Source organism: Mercenaria mercenaria, chromosome 9 (assembly GCF_021730395.1).
Source record: "Mercenaria mercenaria strain notata chromosome 9, MADL_Memer_1, whole genome shotgun sequence".
Lineage (NCBI taxonomy): Eukaryota > Metazoa > Mollusca > Bivalvia > Venerida > Veneridae > Mercenaria > Mercenaria mercenaria.
The window spans coordinates 82,153,128-82,175,909 of record NC_069369.1 but is presented as its reverse complement, the minus strand read 5'-3'; the positions used below and the strand labels follow the sequence as shown (position 1 = coordinate 82,175,909).

At 33.6% G+C, this 22,782-nt stretch overlaps 1 protein-coding gene across 5 annotated transcripts; it reads right to left on the bottom strand.

Moving 5' to 3' along the window:
- Positions 1-4,203: 4,203 nt before the first annotated feature.
- Positions 4,204-22,731, bottom strand: LOC123547601 (uncharacterized). 5 transcript variants are annotated; one of them, XM_053551887.1, is made up of 10 exons: positions 22,288-22,502; positions 20,376-20,474; positions 18,042-19,164; positions 17,588-17,683; positions 17,050-17,151; positions 13,908-14,042; positions 11,526-11,548; positions 9,660-9,802; positions 8,138-8,312; positions 4,204-6,695 (listed from the first exon to the last, which is right to left on the bottom strand). In XM_053551887.1, the coding sequence occupies exons 3-9, from the start codon at positions 19,143-19,145 to the stop codon at positions 8,182-8,184; spliced, it is 1,734 nt and encodes a 577-aa protein (XP_053407862.1). In that variant the 5' UTR covers positions 19,146-19,164; positions 20,376-20,474; positions 22,288-22,502; the 3' UTR covers positions 4,204-6,695; positions 8,138-8,181. The 5 variants fall into 5 exon arrangements, with proteins under 5 accessions (XP_053407862.1, XP_053407864.1, XP_053407863.1 ...); XM_053551889.1 differs by lacking the exons at positions 20,376-20,474; positions 22,288-22,502 and adding an exon at positions 22,517-22,731; XM_053551888.1 differs by lacking the exons at positions 20,376-20,474; positions 22,288-22,502 and adding an exon at positions 22,570-22,731.
- Positions 22,732-22,782: the final 51 nt, after the last annotated feature.

Below are 22,782 nucleotides of genomic sequence, written 5' to 3'. Positions count from 1 at the left end.
ATACAGAGGGCCTAAGGTGTGAATACCCCGTCACCTTTTATCCATAGAGGCAGCTTAGGAAAAATGATAATAATAAAAAAGATAAATATCATGCCACGGGTATAGTTTTCACCCCAAAAAGGATGATGTTTTTGGTGCTTCCAGGACGGATATAGATTGGCATTTACTACATACAACCTTTCTGAATGTGAAACTATATTTTAACCAGCCAGCTTCCGGGAAAACCCAGTACTGGTGTCATATGAGAAGTCATGGTCGTGACCCCTTTCACGGATGCCCGAACCCACGACCCCTGGGTTGAGCGGCCGACACATTATTCACTGGACGACCGCTCTCCTCAAAATATTTGAATTTTGGTCATCCTGCTGGATCTAATTTCAATTCTGTTTCGGAATTCGACGAATTCTTTTTATTTTAATTTCGATTTCCGAGTCTGTGCAAAATTCAATGTAAGCGAAATTCAACATCATCCTTTCAAAATTTGAATTTTGAATTTCTACTTCTAACTTGCCCAAAATATGCCGCCTAAAATTTCAACGTTTCTTTTTTAAATTTTGAACTTCGATCCTCAAGCTGTTTAAAATTGACTATTGGCTGTAAACAATTCATATTATGGAGCGTCCACTAATTTATAAATCCGTACATGTGTGCTGTTTAGCGGGTGAGAAGATATCAGTCTTTACCGTTAAGGAGCTTAAATTCCGTAAGAATTGACGGAAACATACGAGAATGTTCGAGTCTTTCCGATAAGGAAAAAAACAATCTATACTCATCTGCAAAATGCTTAAAAAAGACCATTTTCTTCTTCACCTAGAAAACTGAAATTAGTATGAAACAATAGCTAAATGAATATAGATTACTAAGTCGTTTGCAAAGGTCTTTAAGCACACATAAGAATATATTTATTCTTTGTTAAACAGAAGAAATTTCAGCAAATTATCCATATTTTACTATATTTCTAATTGTAGATAGACAGACATAAAGTATACGCAAAAAAGACCATTTTCTTTTAAATTCATTTTTAAAATAAAATATTCATAAGAAAGACAATGCATTGAATATTATCACATCGTTTGCAAAGCTAAAATACCTATAATACTTTTTCCATGAATTTAAATAAGGTAAAGGGCTCCTTCTTTGCGCTATATAAAATATTTTCACTCGTGTGAAAAATCGATGGGTCTAATTTTCCCATATGAATATTTATTACATGCTTGACGTTGCGGGAGTGCAATTTAGCCATTACATAAAAATGATATACAAATTTTAAACTGTAATAAAGCTTTGACGCCGACATCGTCTATAGTATAAGAGAAAATGAATCTGATCGTGTTAGAATTGATGTTTCGACAGGAAAAGCTAAATGATAAAAAGAATATTACATTTGTGACTTTCCACATTGAATTTATTAAACTCGTTGAATAAAACTGAATAAATGCTAGACAGAGCCTCGCATTTTATTATTTTATTCAACTCGTTTAATTAATCATTCATGTACTATCCTCTATAACAAATCTTTCAAAAACGACACTTGAATAGAAAAATAGTACATCTTCACATTAGGCAGGGTTTTAAAGAAACCTTTTACGACAGAAGTACTTCCTACATTTTTCTTATCAGTGGAAAACACGCAGAGCTTCCACATTTACAGCTTTGCAGAATTCCACAACAGCTAGATACTTGAGGCAATGACTGAAACTTTATGTTCTAACTTTTGATGATGGAGGTCCCAGAAAAACTCTAGGCTCCACTTCGAGCATTATTTCAGGCGTTGGCGGGTAACTAGGTGGAACCATCAACTTTCCCTAAGTAGGCTGGTAGATTTCCTCTACCAAAGTGAGGTTTCGTACCCCAATCGGTGAAATGCAAGTTATTTGAAGTCCGAGACCTTACCCACTCCACTCGGGCACGGAGACCCTCTTTAATAGATTCATTGTGCCGATGTATTCAAAGGTTCATGTCCATGGTCCAATTCAAAATATTATGAAAAATTTCTTTTAAAAATAATTGCCGTACACATCTGCTTTTTTATGCATATCAACATTGGTGCAGTTGATAAGACATAACGGGAGAAGTTGGACATAATTCGTATTATTTTGTTCCTAATATTGAATATTATCAAAAAGTTAAAGAGACACATCGCATTTAAAAACTGATTAATTAAAATTCTATTAATTTCACAGACGATTATATGTAAATTATTGAAAGAAATATTTTATAAGTACAATGTGCTTTCGTCAATATTCTTTGCATGCAAAATGGTTACTGTACTATTGTTATTTGTGAAATTCATGCAATAAATATGTTTAAACTTAAGAAATATTTCATAAAGTATTATATGATGTTAGGACTGTATCTATATATGATAATTTATTACATACTCATTTATAAACTCCGTTAAGTTTCAGTGATCGGGTGCGTGACGTCATTTGTGACGTTAGTTTTATGTATCTCGTCACGTTTAAATGTTCTTTTACGACGATATTATCAGTTTTACTCTGGCTTAAGAACAATTTTATATGATTTTAATAATAATAATAAGTATAAATGCGTATGTAATAAAAAGATTATTAGATTTTCATCGAGAAAAAAGCACTCGTTCTTTTGCGGAATAATATTGCGCTCCTAACGTCGCGCAATATTTCCGCTGTAAAAGTCGTGCATATTTCTCGATACAAATCTAATAACCTATAAGTATTGAATTTATTGTTTATACAACAACAAAAATGGCGGATGAGATATAAAAAAGTTTCATTACATATATGTCAACAGTGTTCAATAAATGTCATTAAATGTACTTTAAAGCAACCTATAAGTTGCATCTTAAAGCATTTGAAACAAAAACATTGACAGCAGATGACATAACAAAGTTCATGGGAAGGGCCAAGTGAGATAATTAGTATAACTCTTGATAGGTAAGAAGGAGATAATTAGTATAACTCTGGATAGGTAGAAGGGAGATAATTAGTATAACTCTGGATAGGTAGAAGGGAGATAATAAGTATAACTCTGGATAGGTAGAATTGATATAACTTATGACAGTAATGTTAGGCCTACGGCTAATGAACTGCATACTGACTACTACTGACTACTAGTTATGTGACAACAAATATGTTTTAATACATTATGTATATGAAAGTATAAAATGGGTAATTAGTAACACAAAATACGTTTTGTGTAAAGGATATTTACTGCGTACTATGAAAAAAAACGGAAGGGACATAACTCTAGTAAAGGTTCAAAACTGTTACATTACCACTGATGGTCACATGCGAAGGTTGATAAAACGATCGTCAGCAACTTGCAAGAAGTATAATAAATGGATTATTACAATAATAGACAATATATGTAGCTTTTGTCAATAGTTTTTTAAGGTTTGGTGGTTGCCATTTGATTTTGATTAGTTACCTCTTTCATTTTAGTGTCTGACATTACTGTAGGTAAATTATTTCTGATAATTGTATATAGTATGTTGATACGTAAGATATTGTGTCTTTGTGTGATTTTTATTTGTGTTTGAAGTAGTGTCTCTCTTGGAATTTACCAGAATATCCAAGAAAAGATAATCGTGTTTCCCCTATTTCTATTGTAAATTTTATGTCTAGGTGTAAATTATTTAACAAGATGTGAAAATGCTGAAGTAGAATTTTTGATTTATAGTCCAAATGACAAAACAATCATCTAGAAATCGTTTCCAGTTCTTTTTGATATATGTAGCAAATGTGTCTGTCGCATGTTCCAAGATTGTGTAAAGCTTTTCTTCCAGGTAACCTAATATTAATGTTGCAATGTTGCAAATGTAGGTGAAATTTAGTTTCCATAACTGTTCCCCTGATTTGATTATAATTAAAATGTTCCATTAAATGAAAAATTGTTATCTTCCAAAATTGTTTTGATGCCGTTTAAGATGAATTCCTTTGCAAATATTTTATGAATACAATCATAATGTTTTTCTAGCAAATGTTGAATTGCTTCTAGTCCTAACATGTGTGAACTATTTGTATAAAGGTTTGTGACGTCAAATGAAACTAATATTGCATCTTCAGTTGTATTTGATGGAATGTGGGAAAGAAAGTCGATATCATCTCTAATGTAACAAGCCCGAATTGTACTACGCATTCATACTGGTTCAACATTTGCATATATTCTTGCATAAAAACTACTTTTTTCACTGGATCCGCCCATGTATAAACGGGAGAAAAATCGTGTGCAAACAAGGCAATTCACGTGCTGTTAATACATGACTTTTATTTTTGAAATGCTTTGCCAGGGACGTATGTATGTATTTCTGCGCAGACTGATATTTGGCATCTGCATCTTGTTTCTTCCATAATAACCTCTTCTTGAAGCATTATAGATACAATGCAATCCATAGTATGTTTAGCTGTATCAGTTTCCAACCCCAAACGTACTGCCCCCATCAATGTACGCTCTAGCTTCTCTTAGAGTTTACTCCCTTTACAAAGCGTCTGTTCAGTTATTGTAAATAACTGTTAATAAATAAGTATCGCGTTTAACTTGTGCTATTGCCCGTTTTTAGGTATTATATAAATGGTTTTTGTTAGTATCAGTCAGTTTCTTTTTACCTGATTGTTTGCAGAATTCATATAATAAACCTCGAAAGCTAGTCACTAGCCTCGTACTCATCCGTATTCTGTTTGTTCGTACTCAAAATAATTCGAATGTAAAGTTGTTATTCTTAAAATAATTGTGTTCCTGTTTATCAAATTGTTTAGTTATATGCAAAATTATGTGTAATGTAACGTTTGTAATAACTAAAAATAAAAATAAGATGCTCAAAAACCTTCAAATCACGCTTTTAGTAGTGTTGTTATGTGTGCCCCGGCTAGGGATATTTAAAACATGTTTACCGTTTCCAAGAACATCAAGAATGGTAAATAAAAAATGCACCGGAATCGTCAAGTCATCACATATGAAAATAATGCATTTAGTCGTCGTGTAATGTTTTTATGCAAGAATAGCGACAATACACGTTTGTTTTGTGTATTAACGCCTGCAGAAGCCCTTGGGATATGTTTGTGACCTCGACCTTCGGTCTCGGTCACAAACAATCCCGCGGCCTTCTGCAGACGTTAATACACAAAAAAACGTGTATTATCCCTACATACTCAAATCGCTGTTTTCATGTCTCACAAATCAGCAGTGACATTTTAGACTTTTTAACTGATTGGGACCAGAGAAGCTATATTTTCTGTTTCTGAAAGTTAACTGGATCTCGAGGATACACTGAATATATAGGGATAGTTTACATTAAGTGATATAATTGAATTCAGAACAGTTGACTTTCACATACGTGAGATTCGCTAGGATACATGTTCGCATTATAAATTTTTATATGATAGAGAGAATTTATTCGAACTGAATCTCCACCACAATATACCAGACCAACATAGTAGTACAAACGAGCGCGCATGTTGTATAATGTTTTAAAGAATCCATTATTCCAGTTTTAAGGCATTCTTTTCAGTTAGCTTTTCGGTCAGTAATAAGTCATGTATTTGAAGAATAATTTACATTCCTTTTCACTTAGCTTTCTGGTCTAGAAACTAGTCGTGTGTAATAACTGACTGGTTACATTCTTTCGCCCAGTTTATGCATTGTCTAGCAACGTATGTTTCAAAATTACTAATCGTTTTGACAGCTGACTGAATAATTTACACGTCAGGATAATTATGAGCAACCAGTCTTTTGATCATGTCGCACGACTCAAAACACAAAATCATTTCTTTTATAAGCAGAAGTTTTGAGATATAAGTATCATTCTGGTACTCAGTTAGGTTTTAGATACGTATGCTCGATACTGCATATATTACCAAAGGTTAGCTTAGAATATGGGCAATTAACGTTGAAGTATTTATGTTAAAGATTAGATACTATTTAAAATAACAGAGACTATATTAAAGAGTCATGAAGAAAGACATTGAGGTTCATATATTATCGTAAAAAATAGTAGAATATTAAATGGTAGTTATTGAAAAGAACAGTTGTTGTTGTTGCTGTAGTTTTGTAAGTGCGAACCCTTAGACCCTGTTACACCACACGCAAATACCACAGCAAGTCCACTAACCCAATAAGACCAGTTTCGATGCTGCTTTATATACACATTCGTATATATACAGAGTATGAAAAAAATCTTAACTGCAGAAAAAATTTGTTCCTACATTCTTAGCGTCTTTACATTTAGGTTTTCTTCTAACAGACTCCCCACTTTTGCGTTCTTTAAAACCTTTCTTTTTTGCTACTTTCGTAAAGAAAGCCACTGTTTTAGCCTCTTTTCACTTGTTATCTTCATTATCGCGTTGTTCAAACGTTTTACATGTTTTAAATACCCCGGGTTTACAGCTTAACCACTTTTGATCTCCTGTATTTATTACAGCAAACTTTTTCTTAGCACAACTGTAAACAGTCCGTAGTTTTCTGTATGACTGCTCTTTGTGATGTTTACGTAATAACAGCCTTTGATGATTCGCCATAATTAACGATCTATCACCATTTGAATTTGGTGACTGAGCTTTGAACATATAGTCCGTAACAATAAACAAATGTGTAGGATTTCCTTCGTTGTTGTATTGTTCTATGCTGCTAATAAAGCACTTGTAGGCTGGAAATACTTTCAACAAGTACCGGTTTCCCGCAACAAATCTTATGGTACTTTCAGTGTTGAGAATGATATCCTGAAAATATTGAAACATTGCCCATCTCAACAGTAACAACATTTTGAATTTCAACTTAAGATTGTTTGTTTTGTTGGGTTTAACGTCGCACTGACAAGAAGTATAGGTCATATGGCGACTTCCCAGCTTTAATGGTGGAGGAAGATCCCAGGTGCCCCTCCGTGCATTATTTCATCACGGGCGGTCACTTGAGTAGAACCATCGACCTTCCATAAACCAGCTGGATGGCTTACTCACATAAAGAATTCAACGCCCAGAATGAGACTCGAACCCATATCGGTGAGGGGCAAGTAATTTTAAGTCAGCGGCCATAACCACTCGGCCATGGTATAGTACTTATTAATACTTATTACTGAAAAGCCTCACTTTTTCTTAATTTTCTATTACAAGTAGCAATTAATACGGTGAGTTAAAAATGCAATAACTTTTTTTGTTTCTGGATAGAAACTTTTGATATAACCGATTATTTTCTTAGTTAGAACATTTCCAATACAATGATAACGGTTTCAATGAAAAAAATCGAAAAAAAAAATATGTTTTCAAAATGTCCGACTAATGTGCTGTGAAAGTGAAAAATAACAATAACATTTTTGTTTCTGGATAAAAACCTTTGATTTGACCTCTCAATTTCTAAGTTCAGACATTTCCAATACAATGGTGACGGTTTCAATGCAAAATTTTAATAAAATATGTGATTTCAAAAGTTCCCACAGAAGTGATATCTTGACACTGACTAGATAAAGCAAAGTTTATCAGGCAGGCCGATTTTGTGCTATATCTTGTATGAGGGTAGAATAAAAGCACATTCCATTACTAGAAGCCACCAATACTTCCTACCCACACGTCTTACGTTCTTAACATTCCATTACTAGTAACAATTACTTCTTACAAACAAGTCTCAAATTCTTGTCTTTTACCTTCTATTACTTTTCTTATCCACAATTCTCACTTTGTTAACTTTCAATAACTAGTGAATTTAATACTTTTTACCATCAAATCTCAAATTCTTGTCGTATACCAGAAAATCAATTTCCATTACTAGTGATAATCAATACTTCTAACTAACAAATCTCACATTTTTCAATTACAAGGAACAGTTAATACTTCTTACCCGTAACACTCTCTTTTCTGTCCTTAACAAGCACATTCCATTACAATAACCCTTAATTCTTTTTACCCTCAAGTACCTCGTTTCTCTTTTTTTATCATTAGTTACGTATAATAGTCCTTTTCAAATCAACACGATTTCATAAAGTTTGTTACAAAAATCATCTCGTTTTCAATTATATACAGATTTTTATGATATTTCGTACCTACAAGTTTCTCGTTTTATTTTCTTTTCATCAGTTTGTAATAACTTGTACTTCTTATCCAAACGTCCCTCGTTTACTTTTTACAGAATACTGCCTTTCAGTAAGCTTGTAATATGCAATACTTCTTACCCGAAAGTCTCTCGTTTTCTTTTCATACACTAGCTTTCCACTAACTAGTACTTGCACAGTGTAACAGACCTGTGTTGAGGTAGGAACAGCAGGCATTTGTAGGTAGTCGGTAAAATAAAAACTGATATCTTCGTTGCTTCAGCCAAAAGAATATTTGAGCATAAAAGTAAAGTATCTGCAATGAATGAAATAATACGTTCGTTTTAGAAGTTAAGTTTAGACAACTAGATATGTGTCCATAGGATACAGGTGCCCCCACTCCTGCCACTGTAACATGGTTTAATGACTCAGCTTAAACACTTTTTAAGATGTTTGCAACACAAACTTTTAAGAAACTTATGTGTATTTTTCACTTAGTTAGCCATAACTCTGGCCTAGCTGAGTAAAATCCTAAAGAGAACACTTCATAGGCTATAAAACAATCCTCTAATGTTTTATGATTCTAGGTCAAGTACATTTTAACATGCATGTTTCACAAACCTTCTTTTTAGTAAGTCTGGACAAGAAGTATGGTCTTGTGTAGTGAAATAATGACTGTAGGTAAAATATCTTTGGAGCTACGCGCGACAAAACATTAAAATGACAATTTTTTCCTAAGTTAAGGGCCATAACTCCTACAATACTGCATGAATCCGGACGCGAAACCCTAGGTGCACAACTGCACATGCTGACCAACATTCCTGTAAACTTTGGTGACTCTAGGTCAAAAACTTTTGGAGCTACGCGCGACACAAAATTAAAATTACCAATTTTTAACTAAAGATAATCGGTAAGGGTAGATTTCTCGGAAGCACAGAGCACCAAAAACACAGCCCTAGAGCCACGCATTTACATAGTAGGCTCACAACAAAAAGAAGCTGTAATGGAAAAATATTTCAGACGGGTTGCTTCAAACATCCAACAAGTACATATTAATATAAGCTAAATATTGATAAAGGGGAAGGAAATGGCAAGGGGCGAAACGGGGCCGGGGTGGGGGAGAAACCCGAAGGGTAAAGCCGAACAAGGACGAACACACAAGGGAACGCCATGCTCCTCAAAAACAGCCGTACCACAACTCAAACCACAACAGCGCAGACACCTATGCACCAAAGTCAGGGGCCATAACTCCTACACGACTGAATGAATCCGGACGCGAAACTCCAGGTGCACAACTGCACATGCTGACCAACATTCCTGTAAACTTTGGTGACTCTAGGTCAAATACTTCTTGAGCTACGTGCGACACAACATTAAAACGACCAATTTTTTACTAAGTCAGGGGCCATAACTCCTATACGACTGAATGAATCCGGACGCGAAACCCCAGGTGCAAAATTACACATGCTGACCAACATTCCTGTAAAGTTTTGTGACTCTACGTCAAATACTTTTGGAGCTAGGCGCGACACAACATTCTCGGAAGGACGGACGGACGGACAGACAAGAGCAAATATATATGCCCCCACCACTCATGGGGGCTCAGTAACAAATGGACAAATTATAAAAGTATATGCAGACAGAATTCATTTAAGACTAATACCTGTTTTTTCAAGCTTTTCTAGGAGTTGCTTCTTTTCAAGGAACATGCTAAACTGGTTGTCAAGAATTTGACTTCTACTGTATGTAGAATTTTTGGCCCAGGCTCTGTCAAATTTGCTTACTGTATCATCAATCTTACTGCATCTTGAATATATAATAAAGTAATATAACTGATTTTAAAATGAAGATTTCTTCGTCTAAATCATATTGGTAGGGACTGTTCTAGCTAACACAGGGAATGATTGAACGGCTATTAAATTATTGGTTTGATGTCGCTATATGTCTCGTTTTTGTACTTTTTGTAACGTTTGAAATAGGGTCCCCTTCGCAACCTAAAATGTTCAATTTTGGGTACCTATGTCTGATTTTCTTTATTTCAAAGGCATTCAACTTTTAATCATGCCAAATATTGCAAAATTAAACCTAACCTGAATTGGTAGAAAAGCGTCTTGTGACATTAAACTGCTAAAAAGTTATAATTGTACTTTTAATTTATTACTTGAATTCGGTAATAGTTTAGTTGTGGTCTTGTGTTAAGGACACACTAAGAGATCGAGGGATGATCTGCTTCATTCTTCCATTTCATGTATTAAATTAATCATTAAATTTTGAGTAAATAAAAGCAATATTACACCAGTTAACTCATTATAATTACTGAGATTCAGGAAATCAAATGCTAAGCTGATGGTTCAGAAATACCGTGACAAAATTTATAGTCTAGCTGTTCTTTTCAGAAGGGTGTCATTATAAGTTGACTTCACCGGTTCTGTTACTAGAAATAATATAAGAACCACCTTAATCTGATTCCATCATAAAGTTTTATTGATGATTTATAATTGTTAGTTACTTGTGCAACACATAATAATTGTCCTCTAAAGAAATCCAAACAAAACTCTGAAATTAGGTAATATTTAAGGGCAACTTCCTTTAAATTTTGATTTAACATAGTATTGCAACTGTATCTGAAATTAAATGCAATATTAGTACCATTCTTTTATTCACATGCCTGCATTACATAATAAACCGGTCTCTAAAATCATGAAAATAATTACTTATTGAGCGCCTGAAAAGTCATAATGTTTTTTTTTCACAAGCGATTTGGTTATCATGTTAATAATTTTATATATTTGCATCGAAGGAGCCATTGAACGCAATATCGACCAGTTGTCTATCCACTCGGCTATAAATGCTGCTTCTATATGGTGAAAGTTTTCATTCCGAAACTGCTACGCACTTGACCTACAACCGTGACATGAGATAGTATTACTTCTAAAAAGATTTCTCGTTCTTTGTGCAATAATTGGGGAATTAAATTATATCATATATTCTTCGCAAATGTCTTCGAAAATGTATAAAACACAGCTTTTTTGAATTATTTACGCATGTGCATATCTGTATCTAAACATGTCATAGTCAAATAATATTAGTATTCTTTTTCAAAGACGTTTGTGAGGCAAATATCTAACTATTGACCGACCGGAATTTTATTCAACATTTTGTAGAAAGTACAGAACTTAATTTCGTCCGTCCCAACCGTTACAAAATGTACAAAACTGAGTCATTTTTCAACACCAGACCGATGCTTTACTCGTCATTCAACTATTCTTTGTGTTACCTAGCGCAGTATCATTTATTTATGACATTAGTGAACACCTTTTAAAAAGAACATTGCATTATTTGTAAGTATAGTATTTAAGTCAACAACATATTTATGTCGAGCAAAAATGAGTTTTAGCAACTACTTTAGTACGGTATCTGTTTCAGTTTTCTGCGTGTACATAGAGATATTCTTGAGATGCATTTAACATTATTGTATCGTCAGGGTTCAAGTTCTGTTTCATCTGTATATTTGTAAAACTGTACTTACAGATCATTTGCCATTACACAATCCTGAAAGCAGAAACGCATATGTTAAAATATGTTATATAATGACCTGACCTAGTTATTACCCCAGATAACCAGTATCTAATCTGACGTATATTTTGTTAAAACAAAATTTAGTAATCTCCCTTGCTCCGTTTAAATCAAGTAGAACATCAATCAAGTTCTTTTTAACTAATGGATTCAGTGACATAGTTCTTGACTGTCTTTGACCGCGGTTTAAACTTCACCTATATTTTGTAAAAACAATACATGCTGACAAAATGTCATGACGATCAGGTAAAAATGTTGTCTCTAATATGTAAACAAGATATTTAAATGAACTAACCTAGTGAAATCGTTTTACCTTAAATCCATATCCTCCTTTTCGAATCTCCAGAATGTTAACATTGTTTTTCTATGATGTGACCTAATGACCTAGTTTTTGATCCAGATAACACAGTTCAAATTTTTCCTTGATTTCACTAAATCAAACACTCTGATAAATATTTAATGATTAGATAAAAAAAAAATACCTAGATTGTTAACAAGTTGTTTTCTATCATTTGACCTAGTGACTTTTTTAACAAGTTTACATGGAAATATGGCATCCAGAGTGTTAGAAAAAAAGTTTTTTATATCACTGGACCTAGTGACCTACTTTTTGAACCAGATGAAGCAGTTTCTATCTCGTCCAAAATTTCACCGAGGCGATCATTCTGACTGTGTTTCATTAAGATTGGGCTAAAATCGCGAAGACAGGCGACGACAAGAAAAGGGCAATCACAAGCTCACCTTGAGTGCAGTGAGCTTAGTGATCTACAGATGAATTGGATTTTCCTTATTCCATCGGTAAGTAATTTACATTTTAATTTTACCTCATGAATAGCAACATACTAAACCACAAAGGAGTAACATATCCACTTACGTTCCGGTCGAGACAGTATTATATAATGTATCCCAAAATGGTTTATGCATTCATTACATTGTAAAGGGGTCGTTTTGCCAAGCTATAACATTCATATTTAAATCGGATTTAAATAACACCGATAAAGCTCATCAATTAATATTGCAACCTCCAGCATTTTACTTAGGAATACCTCCGGGCATGACTTCAGGCACGAATGGTACCTGGGTATTTCAACCTGACGTTTAAAAGCTGGTTAGACGGCTTCCTCAAATGACGACCAGTTTGAGTTTCTAACCCAAAAATGGTGAGCAGAATGTAGTTCGAGGTCATTGATCTTACCCACCCGGCTTCGTCTTCGGTGATTTAAACTTTGAAATCATCATGTATGTGACTAATACAAATAAGTCTTAAACGTGTCCTGTTTGTATTCTGATCTGGTTTTAAATTAAACCCATGTTTACGTCTCCGGTATAGAAAAAGTGTTTAAAATGTCCGTCCATCAAACTGTTTTTATACATGTACTAAACTCTTCTTACAGTTCCTTCTGATTCAAATGAAACTCAGAATACATCATCAACGTGAAGAGGTCATACACATGTACAGATTGACGGGTCGTTCTATATGATTATGTTTTCTTGAGTTATGCCCCTTTTTAATTCATAATGATACAACAACATGGTTAGTTATGTACTCGATTCCTCCTTCTATTAGTGTACAAAAAACAACATGAAGTGGATATGTGCATATAGTAAAACTGTTGGGACTTTCATCCCAATTACATTTTCTTGATCTGCCTGTTTGTGTATCTTACACTATTACAACTTCTATATGACAGCTGTACCTTGTGCACTCAAATCTTGCAGTTTAATTCAAATGAACACAGGTTTACACCAACCAAGAGCAATTGCGGGGCCTTATAGTCTGAATAAATGTTCTTGAGTTGTATCCGTTTATGAGCATTACAACATTACAACTACACTGATTTGTACATCGTGTACAGAACACTTCCCAAAGTTTCCGTACAATTCAAATGAAACTTTGTATTCATCATAAAAATCAACTGGAAATGCAAAATTATACTGTCCAATAATTTATTTTGTGTAACGCCCTTCTTTTAGAATACTGATATTATAATTAAATCTGTACGTAGTGTACACAACTCCTACTACAGCTTCAACTCGATTAAAAAAAGTTGGTATGTATTATCAGCATCAAGTGGATATGCAAACTATGCATATGTTTACGTGCAAAGCAACTACTTGTTTGGAGTTACGCCTCTACTTTGGACTGTTTGATATGATGAGACATGTGTCATACAATGTTGAAATCATTCATGTTTTATACATATATACAGTCAAGCCTGTATGTAAATGACCTCCCATAGAAAATGAAAAACGTGGTCTTTTTGACAAGTAGTCTCATAGCAAAGGTTAAATGGCATTATTTATGGTCACAGATTTGACTGTAAATTTAAGTTACCTCAATAAATTGAGCAGCGTTCTCTGACTGTACTAGCTCTGTAACCGTTGTAGAGAGCACTGCATCCTCTCTTTCTAGAGTTGCAACACTGGTTTGCAAAGTACCCCTCACATGGTCCCTTCTTTCTTGGATATCCTAAAACAAGATATTGATCAACAGTGATGAAAATACAGACATTTTAAGGCTCATCACAATTAAAAAGATTGAAACATATTATAAGAAGTCAGAGACTACAAGTAATAAAGACTTCCTATTATTCGGTCACAGCATTGAAGTAGAAGTACTTTCATCATGCAACTATTATGAAAACTGCCCGACAACACTAACTTAATATTTGTTTTTGTTTTCACGTCAAAGACCTAATAACAAAACTAAAACTTGGCTTCGCCAATACTGACGAACTAGTTTTTACATCAGTTCCATTCCAGATTCAATTTTATTAGAATCCATAGAGTTCAATTTTAATGTTGCATGACTTTTTCTAAACAGATTTTGTATTCTCAGTTAGAAATTACCTTAACTCTGCCTGTGATCGATTCTTGGAAGCGTTTATAATACATTTGAGACAACAAACTTATTGTGCATTCTTAATATTGCATAATTTAAGGTATTTATTTCAATCTAGTAGAAGCAAAGGTTTTTGTGTTAAACATGATTCTTGGAACAGTGTGAATTTACAGATTAAAGTCTCTCTGAGTTTGGAACTGAAAGTGAAATTTTCAGCACTATGGACGGGGGAGGGTATTACCAAACACTTAAGCTTAAAATGGTACTGTTCGGAAATAGATCTTTACTTTATAGTTTAGACGACTGCTTCTTGCTAAATTAAAAGTGTTGATAATTTTAGTGTAATAACGTCCTAAGTATCATCAATAATAAAGAAGATACGATACTGTTATATCAGGTACACTGCTTGCAATACAGAACAAAGCTTCTAAATCCAATTACACCTGCTTTCTTTTCCGAACACCTTTGTTTTTTCAAAGTACACCATTTATGTCAATAGGCAATATATTGGTTTATAATGCATACTTTTAAACAATATAGTACTTGTATGCTTTAAGGGAAGGAAAATTACATTTGCTTTAGCCAAAATCTATCCCTGTTTGAAGTAAGTCACAAAAATATTGAAAGTAGATCAGGTTATCAGATTCACGAGCAATGACAATTTAATTACCTGCCAGTCAAAGTCTTTGCAACTTTCATAGATAAATATTAAGAATGAACATTGCATTTTACAATCATTTCTTAGTGAGATACAGAGTGACATAAATTTTGTCATGATGCTACGTCATTGTTACTTTTAAGGAATGTGCTCTGACCAATTCGAAACTCTTCAACAGCTCTGTAGGTCCAAACTACAATTAATAACTGGTTACAAATGGTAAAAAAAAAATTATGTATCATACGAGGTTATATGACATAGCAATTACAAAGTATACATTATGACATATTGCTTATGCAGGTTTACACACTTAATAATAATTCTTAAAGAAGGAATGATACTAGTATATATTTCATTTGTCATGTCAATATGAGATAAGGTCGTCAAAGTATTATCGAAAGTAATTCAATTCTTGAATAGTCTTAGTATTTAGGATAGGTATTCTAGAGCTCTAGAAAGAGGAAGTGATCAAATGTTGAGAATACTGTCGATGAATCATGCTGTTTAAATAGGTGGTCGACAAAACATGCCTAGCATGAATTCAAGAGTTGCTTCACATGAACTGTACATGTCTATAAGTTACAAATTTGATATTTTTAGATAACTTGTTGATTGGATATCATACTGACATCCTTACAAGTTTGGTCACCTAAGTTTTGAGATTTCGTAAACACCATACGGTACAAATGCCACTAATACAATCTGGTCTATTACAACTTAACTATATATGCTACCGTGTTCTTTCTTGTCGAGAAAAACGGATACAAATTACTGTTGACTTTATTTTAACCATTGCTTTTACGTGTACATTTTAATCAAATCTTGAAAAAAGTGATCGAAATTACAAGCACGTTCGACAGTACCCGCCTCTAGTTGTCTGAATCAAATGTTTAAAAATGTGGAAATAAAGCATGTCCTGATTTATTCAAGAAGATGAATTTGTTTTTATTTTACGCAGGTATGAATTTATTTTATTGCTAGTTTATTTATAAGAATATCAGAAAGTCAATAAACATTGTCAAAGTTGAGTTCAACGTCGCTAACGAATTGTTTCGTTCAGATGTTTTAGGACATGATACATTTTCAAAGCCGTAAAATATAAATTTTTGCTCCAGAAATCAATGTTGAATAATTCATGACCAAGGCTTTGTTTTATTTCATATTTCTGTTTTTGATTTGATTCTCTGTCAGTAAACACAGTTTAAAGAAGTAATTCTGTATGTAAGAAAATTTTGTCCGACACTGTGGCAAATGTCCTTAACTATGAACATGACAAAAAATACAGCAAAGTCCTGGTCTTTCCCATGGGCCGGATTTCTTTAAACCTTGTATACTGACTGCAAATGAAGTCTGAAACAGAAGCACAGTTTCCTCGCCTTGATCTTAAATTATTTGCTCTTAAAAATTTGATTTTTAGTACTTTCTGATTTTCAAGGGCAGATAATTCAAGATCAAACCTTGGTACCTATGGGTTTTAATACATATTTCCGTTTTAAACTTGATTCTCAGTCAGTACACAAAGTTTAAAGAAATTCTGTCTGTAGGAACGTTTTTGACTATATAATTATAAGCAAATGTGGCATTTACCCTCAACAATATAATTAAACTTGACTAACGGTGATTCATACCATACCAAAGACTGGCTTAAAATGGGATTGAGAAATAAAACTGTTTTAAATGCAATACATAAATTTACTTCAAAGGAGTAGTTTTTATAGTTACCTGCTTACATGTGTAACTTTTGTGATGCGGACGCGACTGCCGACGAAAGAGCGAAACAAAAACTGTGCTTACTGAAAATTTCAAATAGTTAAGATAAAGATGAAAAACAATTACTGGCTTGTACCCAAACAAGAACACATGAAGCTAAATAAACAAAAGACTGTGGACATTTCTCTTGGATATTTTCAAGGCTTTATACAATAGTAAGTAATTTCTGAAATTCCTTAACGCTATGAAACGTGTCATTTTAGATACCTCATCTAACTTTTCTATAATTGTTGCTTCTTCCTGTATCAGAAGCTCATGAAAAGACACAAATTCCTGTTTTATCTGTTCTCTTCTAAGTAACCCAGTGATCTGAAAATGAAATTGATGAACATATCTGCAATAACGTATTTTTATTAAACTTTACATAAATGTGCCTGTTCCCCTTACTTTAAACATTTTAAACGCTTATATTACAGACTAAAGCAAAATCAAACAAACTGACAAGAACATACAGTTAAATGTTACAAATGAACACCTACATAACAATGTGTGACCTTCAGATTGTATATCTATTATTATTATTATAAATAATTATAGTGTTGAACATTGACATAAGGTAAGAGATTCTGATTTAGCCAAAACCAATGCATTTTCTTTTAAGTCATCGATACCGCTATTAAAACTGGAAATAACATAAAGAGTGACTACAATAAATACAGACATATTGCCTATCTGACGGAATAATCCTTACATCTAAACATATTGCACAATAGAATAAGTAATGCCTAAACAGTTTACACAATACCTCAATATTATCAAGTTCACTTTCCACCTTCTCTTTGTATCTGTCCAAAAATCCTAACTTCGCAGTTGCTTTTTCTAATTCATCAACCAGTATTGCCTAGAAGAAAACAGCACAAAAGCCAGTTAAATTCATTTTTGTGTTATTCGTTTAAACATAGCCAAAGCTTTTATGAACATCGTATTTACGCTCTTTGTTTTAGCATGTAATCGGATAGCGCAGTTCAATATTAATTGTCTTAGAAACATATAATAATGATATGTAATAATAACAGTCGAGTTTTTTTTTCTTTTCTAAATTGTGTATGCGTTTTGTTATAATTCTGAACTAATAACCATTTATCTGTACCACACTTCTATCAGACTGAGCAATAAACATCTGGGTGTCCACTATCAACGCACAAGTAAATTTGATAAGATTCAGTGAATTTTCCAACTTTCATAATCACAAAACGTACCTTTTCTCTTTCAATATCAGCCTCACTCACTTTTCCCTTGAAATGAAGGTAACATCTTGTGTTGGCACATTCTGCACACCGTTTTTGTTCACAGTAAGAGCAAAATAATTGTGCTACCAAACCGTGGTCTGAACATTTTTCATGATGTTCAATTACAATTCCTCCATTTGTTGGAATGACTCGGTGGGACTTATACGGCCCGAGCGCCGGATGAAGCTTATCAAGACACTCTTTGCAGTAGAAGTATTTACAATACTTGCACATATAATCTGAGGTCCTCTCACAAAAATCGCATGGATCTGAGCAAATATCTGACGCTTTCTCTTCCGGACCAACAGAAGAACTTTCAGGCTCCAATGACACTTTCATATGTGTAGTTGAAACAGCTGGTGATCGTTTTTGATCAAAGGGGTTCAACCGTCTTTCTTGTTTATCATTAAGATTTTTGTGCTTAAAACTATCGACATAACTTTCTATATGATCCTTATTGAACTGCTCTTTTTGACTGAAGTCTGCAGATGTTTCTTCACAGTCTGCGCTGATGTTACCGTTATCAACGTCAGGGTTCAGAATGTTTTCATAGGTGTCTTTATTAACATTTAAAATTCTATCTTTCTGTTGTGTCCAGATTTTAGCTGTTGTATCTGTTTCATTATTTACATGTCCTTTGAATGCTCCTTCCCCAGAAGTCTGCTCAAACTGATTTTCATCTTTAGCACAATGATTAGAATTTCTGCCAGTTTCTCTGTCACTTTGTGGTAATTCTTTTACATGTTTAACTTTTTCTTTTTCCTCATCAAATGTACACACATTAATATTTAGTCCGATATTATCGTTACTGTTCTTGGGATTGGATGTCACCATCTGATATTTTCCCTCATCTAAAGGATCAATAACAATTTTACTGCAATTACCTGAAGATACTTTAAGATGTTCATCTTTCACGTTTTTCTCACAAATTATGTCTGTTGTCTCATCAATTATATCTATATTACCCTTTAGTCTGTCACTTTCTCCGTTAGTTTTTCTGGGTGTCACCACGTCATCTTTTGTTTCATCTAATATATCAATATTTCCTTTCCGCTCCATTTCGTTTGATTTCATATATCAGTAACATCTCATGCTAAAACAAGTTATCTTATAGAAAATTATGCAATACAAACAAGTTAAGAATAAGTATTTACTGGTACACTTCATGGATTTACCATGAACATAAAATAATTAATAGATGAGAACATTAAGATATTACCAATGGTTAATAAAAAGTGTAAAACATGAAGTGAAATAAGAATGACGTCAATATTGCATGACAAATGTCCTCTGAAAATGCTCAGCAAACTGAACCACAACAGAATTTGTGTCTCATAGTGTCAGATTTGACCTTAATTATTTTGTTCAATCATTTATATATAAATAATACCCAGTAATGATTTCCTGTACATCTGTTGTTAACGTTTATATATGTACATGATGAACGTTTGGATATTTTAAAATACTTGTAAATATGTAACTGTAATGCAGCTCTGGAAATCAGCATACATACTCAGAAAAATGCTTTAATTTGCATAGACAGCGAATGGGAAGCAAACTGAAGACAGAGTAAGGTGTTAAAAGTGGAGTTTAGATACTTCGCTAGTTTGAGGGTTTGAGGATTGTGAAAGATTTACAGCGAGATTATGTAACATAGAACTTTCGACTTAGAACAATAAACTACATGGGACAATAATTTTTAAGAAGCTGATGTACTTATAACTGGATCAATTATCAGTACGGTTCGTTTTGTAAATAAAATTGTGTGTGTGTCAACAAAATCTGCTCACTTTTCTTAATCAGTTCAGCTTGCAAAGACGCGTGTGCTGTAACAAATGCGCATATCCATTGCTTATTGATGGTGCCCACTAAGTTCCATTTGAATTTGATGGGAACTGTATTTAAGTACACAAGGTGCATATGTTGTTGTAATACTGTGGAGACCAAAGCTGGGGTATAACTCCAGACAATAATAAAAAAAAGTGAAAGTCCTGACAATATGAGCACGTCCACGTTAAAGCGTGTTTCTGTTGAGCTGGATAAAAACTGTAGGAGAATATGAGTACAAAATTTACAAATGTAGCTGTGACATTTTATAAATAACCGGACATAAATGTCCCGACAATATATGTGCATGTTCAACCTATGCTAGTAATGTATACAAAGTTTTATTTGAGTTACATGAGAACAAATTAAGAGGGCGCTGAGACATAGAAGGACAGTTCAAACACTTTATGTCTCCCGGGTCCTCGACATTTTGTATACAAAACAACCGTGTTTACGGTGTCAATCCATAACAAATACCTTGTAGGGTATTTTACCGTGTCCGGTACCTCGGAGCACAGAGCACGGGTGCCTCGCAGCTCAAAACAAGTAGCAAACATCAACACACTGGAAAACTGTCTATAAACAAGGGTAAAAAGAAGCAAGTATGATATATTTAGACTCTTACGGAAATTTTGATACATAATTATATTCCCGTACTTTGATTTGTATTTAATGCAATTAAGCAGGAGGTAAAACCCGGTATTAGAAATTGCACAAATCATGGGGTATTATGTAAAATGTAACAATATTTGGAGAAGAATGCTAGTTGTAGTATAAAATGCTCTTTTTACGGCGTAAACGTTTAAGAAAAAAAATAGTTCCAAGCAAAGTCTGGATTGTCTATTTAGAATATTTGTCCATAAAGCAAGATAAAACACATCTATAATTTCAGTAGCATTGGAGTCATTTCGGCAAATGCAGAGTCCATAGTATCAGGCATTGGACACCATTAAGCTGCACGACACAAGATTCCTTTAACCTGCTGGCGGCATGCGACCAGTGCAGACCAAGAATATGTCGGATACAAGTTGAAATTGTTTATGTATTATTGACGTTAAATACATCTTATCTTATCTTATCTTATCTTATCTTAAGATCAGTCGGTAAATTTTTAGTGAACATCCCTTTGAATAATAAGTGCTACTGCCAAAACTGAATGATGGACCAGTTCATTTTAGAAATTTAGCAGGATAAAGGTTAAGCTGCAAACTAGAAAATACACGCAGTACTTATCGAGAGACGCCTACTGGATGCCGACCAGTCGGAATTTTTCCTTCGCCTTTTACGAGAAATTCTATCTGTAGAAAGGAGCTTATGCCGCCATACGGAGCGAAAAAAAAAAACAATCTTGTGATTTTTCGGAAAACCAAGAAATCAATAAATATAGTTTAATACAAATGAGGCTTGAAGTGTGGTAGGTATATATGATATACAAGGGCATTCACTAATGCAGGTGTTATAAGTGCTCTTGTACGTTTTGTTTCCCTTGAACTGAAATCGTGAAGTGGTTCATCCTCCCATTTCATTTTAAATAAACTTTTTTTTAAAAAAATAGTGTGTTTACAGGACATGCTGATATAAACATTTTATAAAGAAACTGACAGCAAGGTGTTGTATGGCCACAAGTCATCCATACTGCAGTATTCAACACATGGTCAAGCAAATGATGCAGACATTGAGTCATTTTTTAAAAACAGTATTTTACCAATATATGAACCAATTTCTCTTTTGCCTGTGAGGAATGAATCAAAAAGAAAACTGTCGTGTCTGTACTATGATTGTTCGAGTCCCACTTGGTACCCCTAAAAATAAAAAAGTTGCGCATGCGCACTGCCATTCCAATTCCTCAAAGGGGACAGCAGTTTTGTAAACATAGGTGAGGACTGGTACGATATTCATCATTAACACTTATTTGTCAATCAATGCTGAAAATATGACAGTCAAAACAAAATGATAAGATTTCCAATTATCCGATAACTCCGATATAATCGCAATAAAGCCGTTATTATGTTTGTCCGGTACATATTCCTATCCGGTAACTAGTCGGCACCCAGTACGGAACTCCAGTGCAAGTTTTAAAAGACTCAGGTAACTTTGCCATTTCATTTCAACTCAACATATATCATATGTTGCTGTATATAACTGTACAATGATAGCAAGAGTCGTATATATTACAGTTTAAGTATGTATACCAAGAAGACGGTCTTGACCTGTACCAAACGAATAAAAACAAGACCAATCTTGCTTACACTTGTCAACTGTTTTCGTTATTTTTACAACAACAAAAAAATACTCGTTAAAATTGTGTTGCAGGAAATGTATTCAAAAGAAATATATCCAGCTAGATCCATGATGCAGCAATATCAAATAAAAACAAACTTTTACATACTACGTCCGTATTTCTTGAAAACTGACTCGGCTGCAGTACCTACACTCCCACGTACTGGGTACGGTAAATTGCGCTATGAGATATCCTATTTTGGATTGACAAAGTCGTATCTTTGTGTTGTTTTTTTTTCAAGTGACGGAGGAATATTGATCTGCAATTATTTATATTAAAGAAAAAGAAACACAACACAAGAAAGAAGAAACATCAATAAAATAGCAATTCCAATCACATTCAGGTACTTAGATCCTATTAATCTTGATCAATGTATCAAGCAATAATTACACTATCTATATGTGATCAATACAAGGTTTATGTCGCTATCCGGAACGAACAACTACAAAACTATTGATCTATTTGTCATTATCATTATCCAAATAGTATCAAAGTTGCCTGTTCAATTTTCCGAAAATGATTTAATATCATTTATTGAAATACAGTGTAGATTAGGTATTTAAAACTAAATTTCAGAAAATAAAAAAGTCACTAAATCTTAAA

Excerpts from the sequence above, each read along its gene's own strand:
- LOC123547601 (XM_053551889.1), bottom strand. The coding sequence starts at position 19,145 with ATGAAATCAAACGAAATGGAGCGGAAAGGAAATATTGATATATTAGAT. Across the intron at positions 17,152-17,587 it reads GTGAACTTGATAATATTGAG|ATCACTGGGTTACTTAGAAG; the intron begins GTATTGTGTAAA and ends TTTCATTTTCAG. Across the intron at positions 14,043-17,049 it reads TTATAGAAAAGTTAGATGAG|GATATCCAAGAAAGAAGGGA; the intron begins GTATCTAAAATG and ends ATCTTGTTTTAG.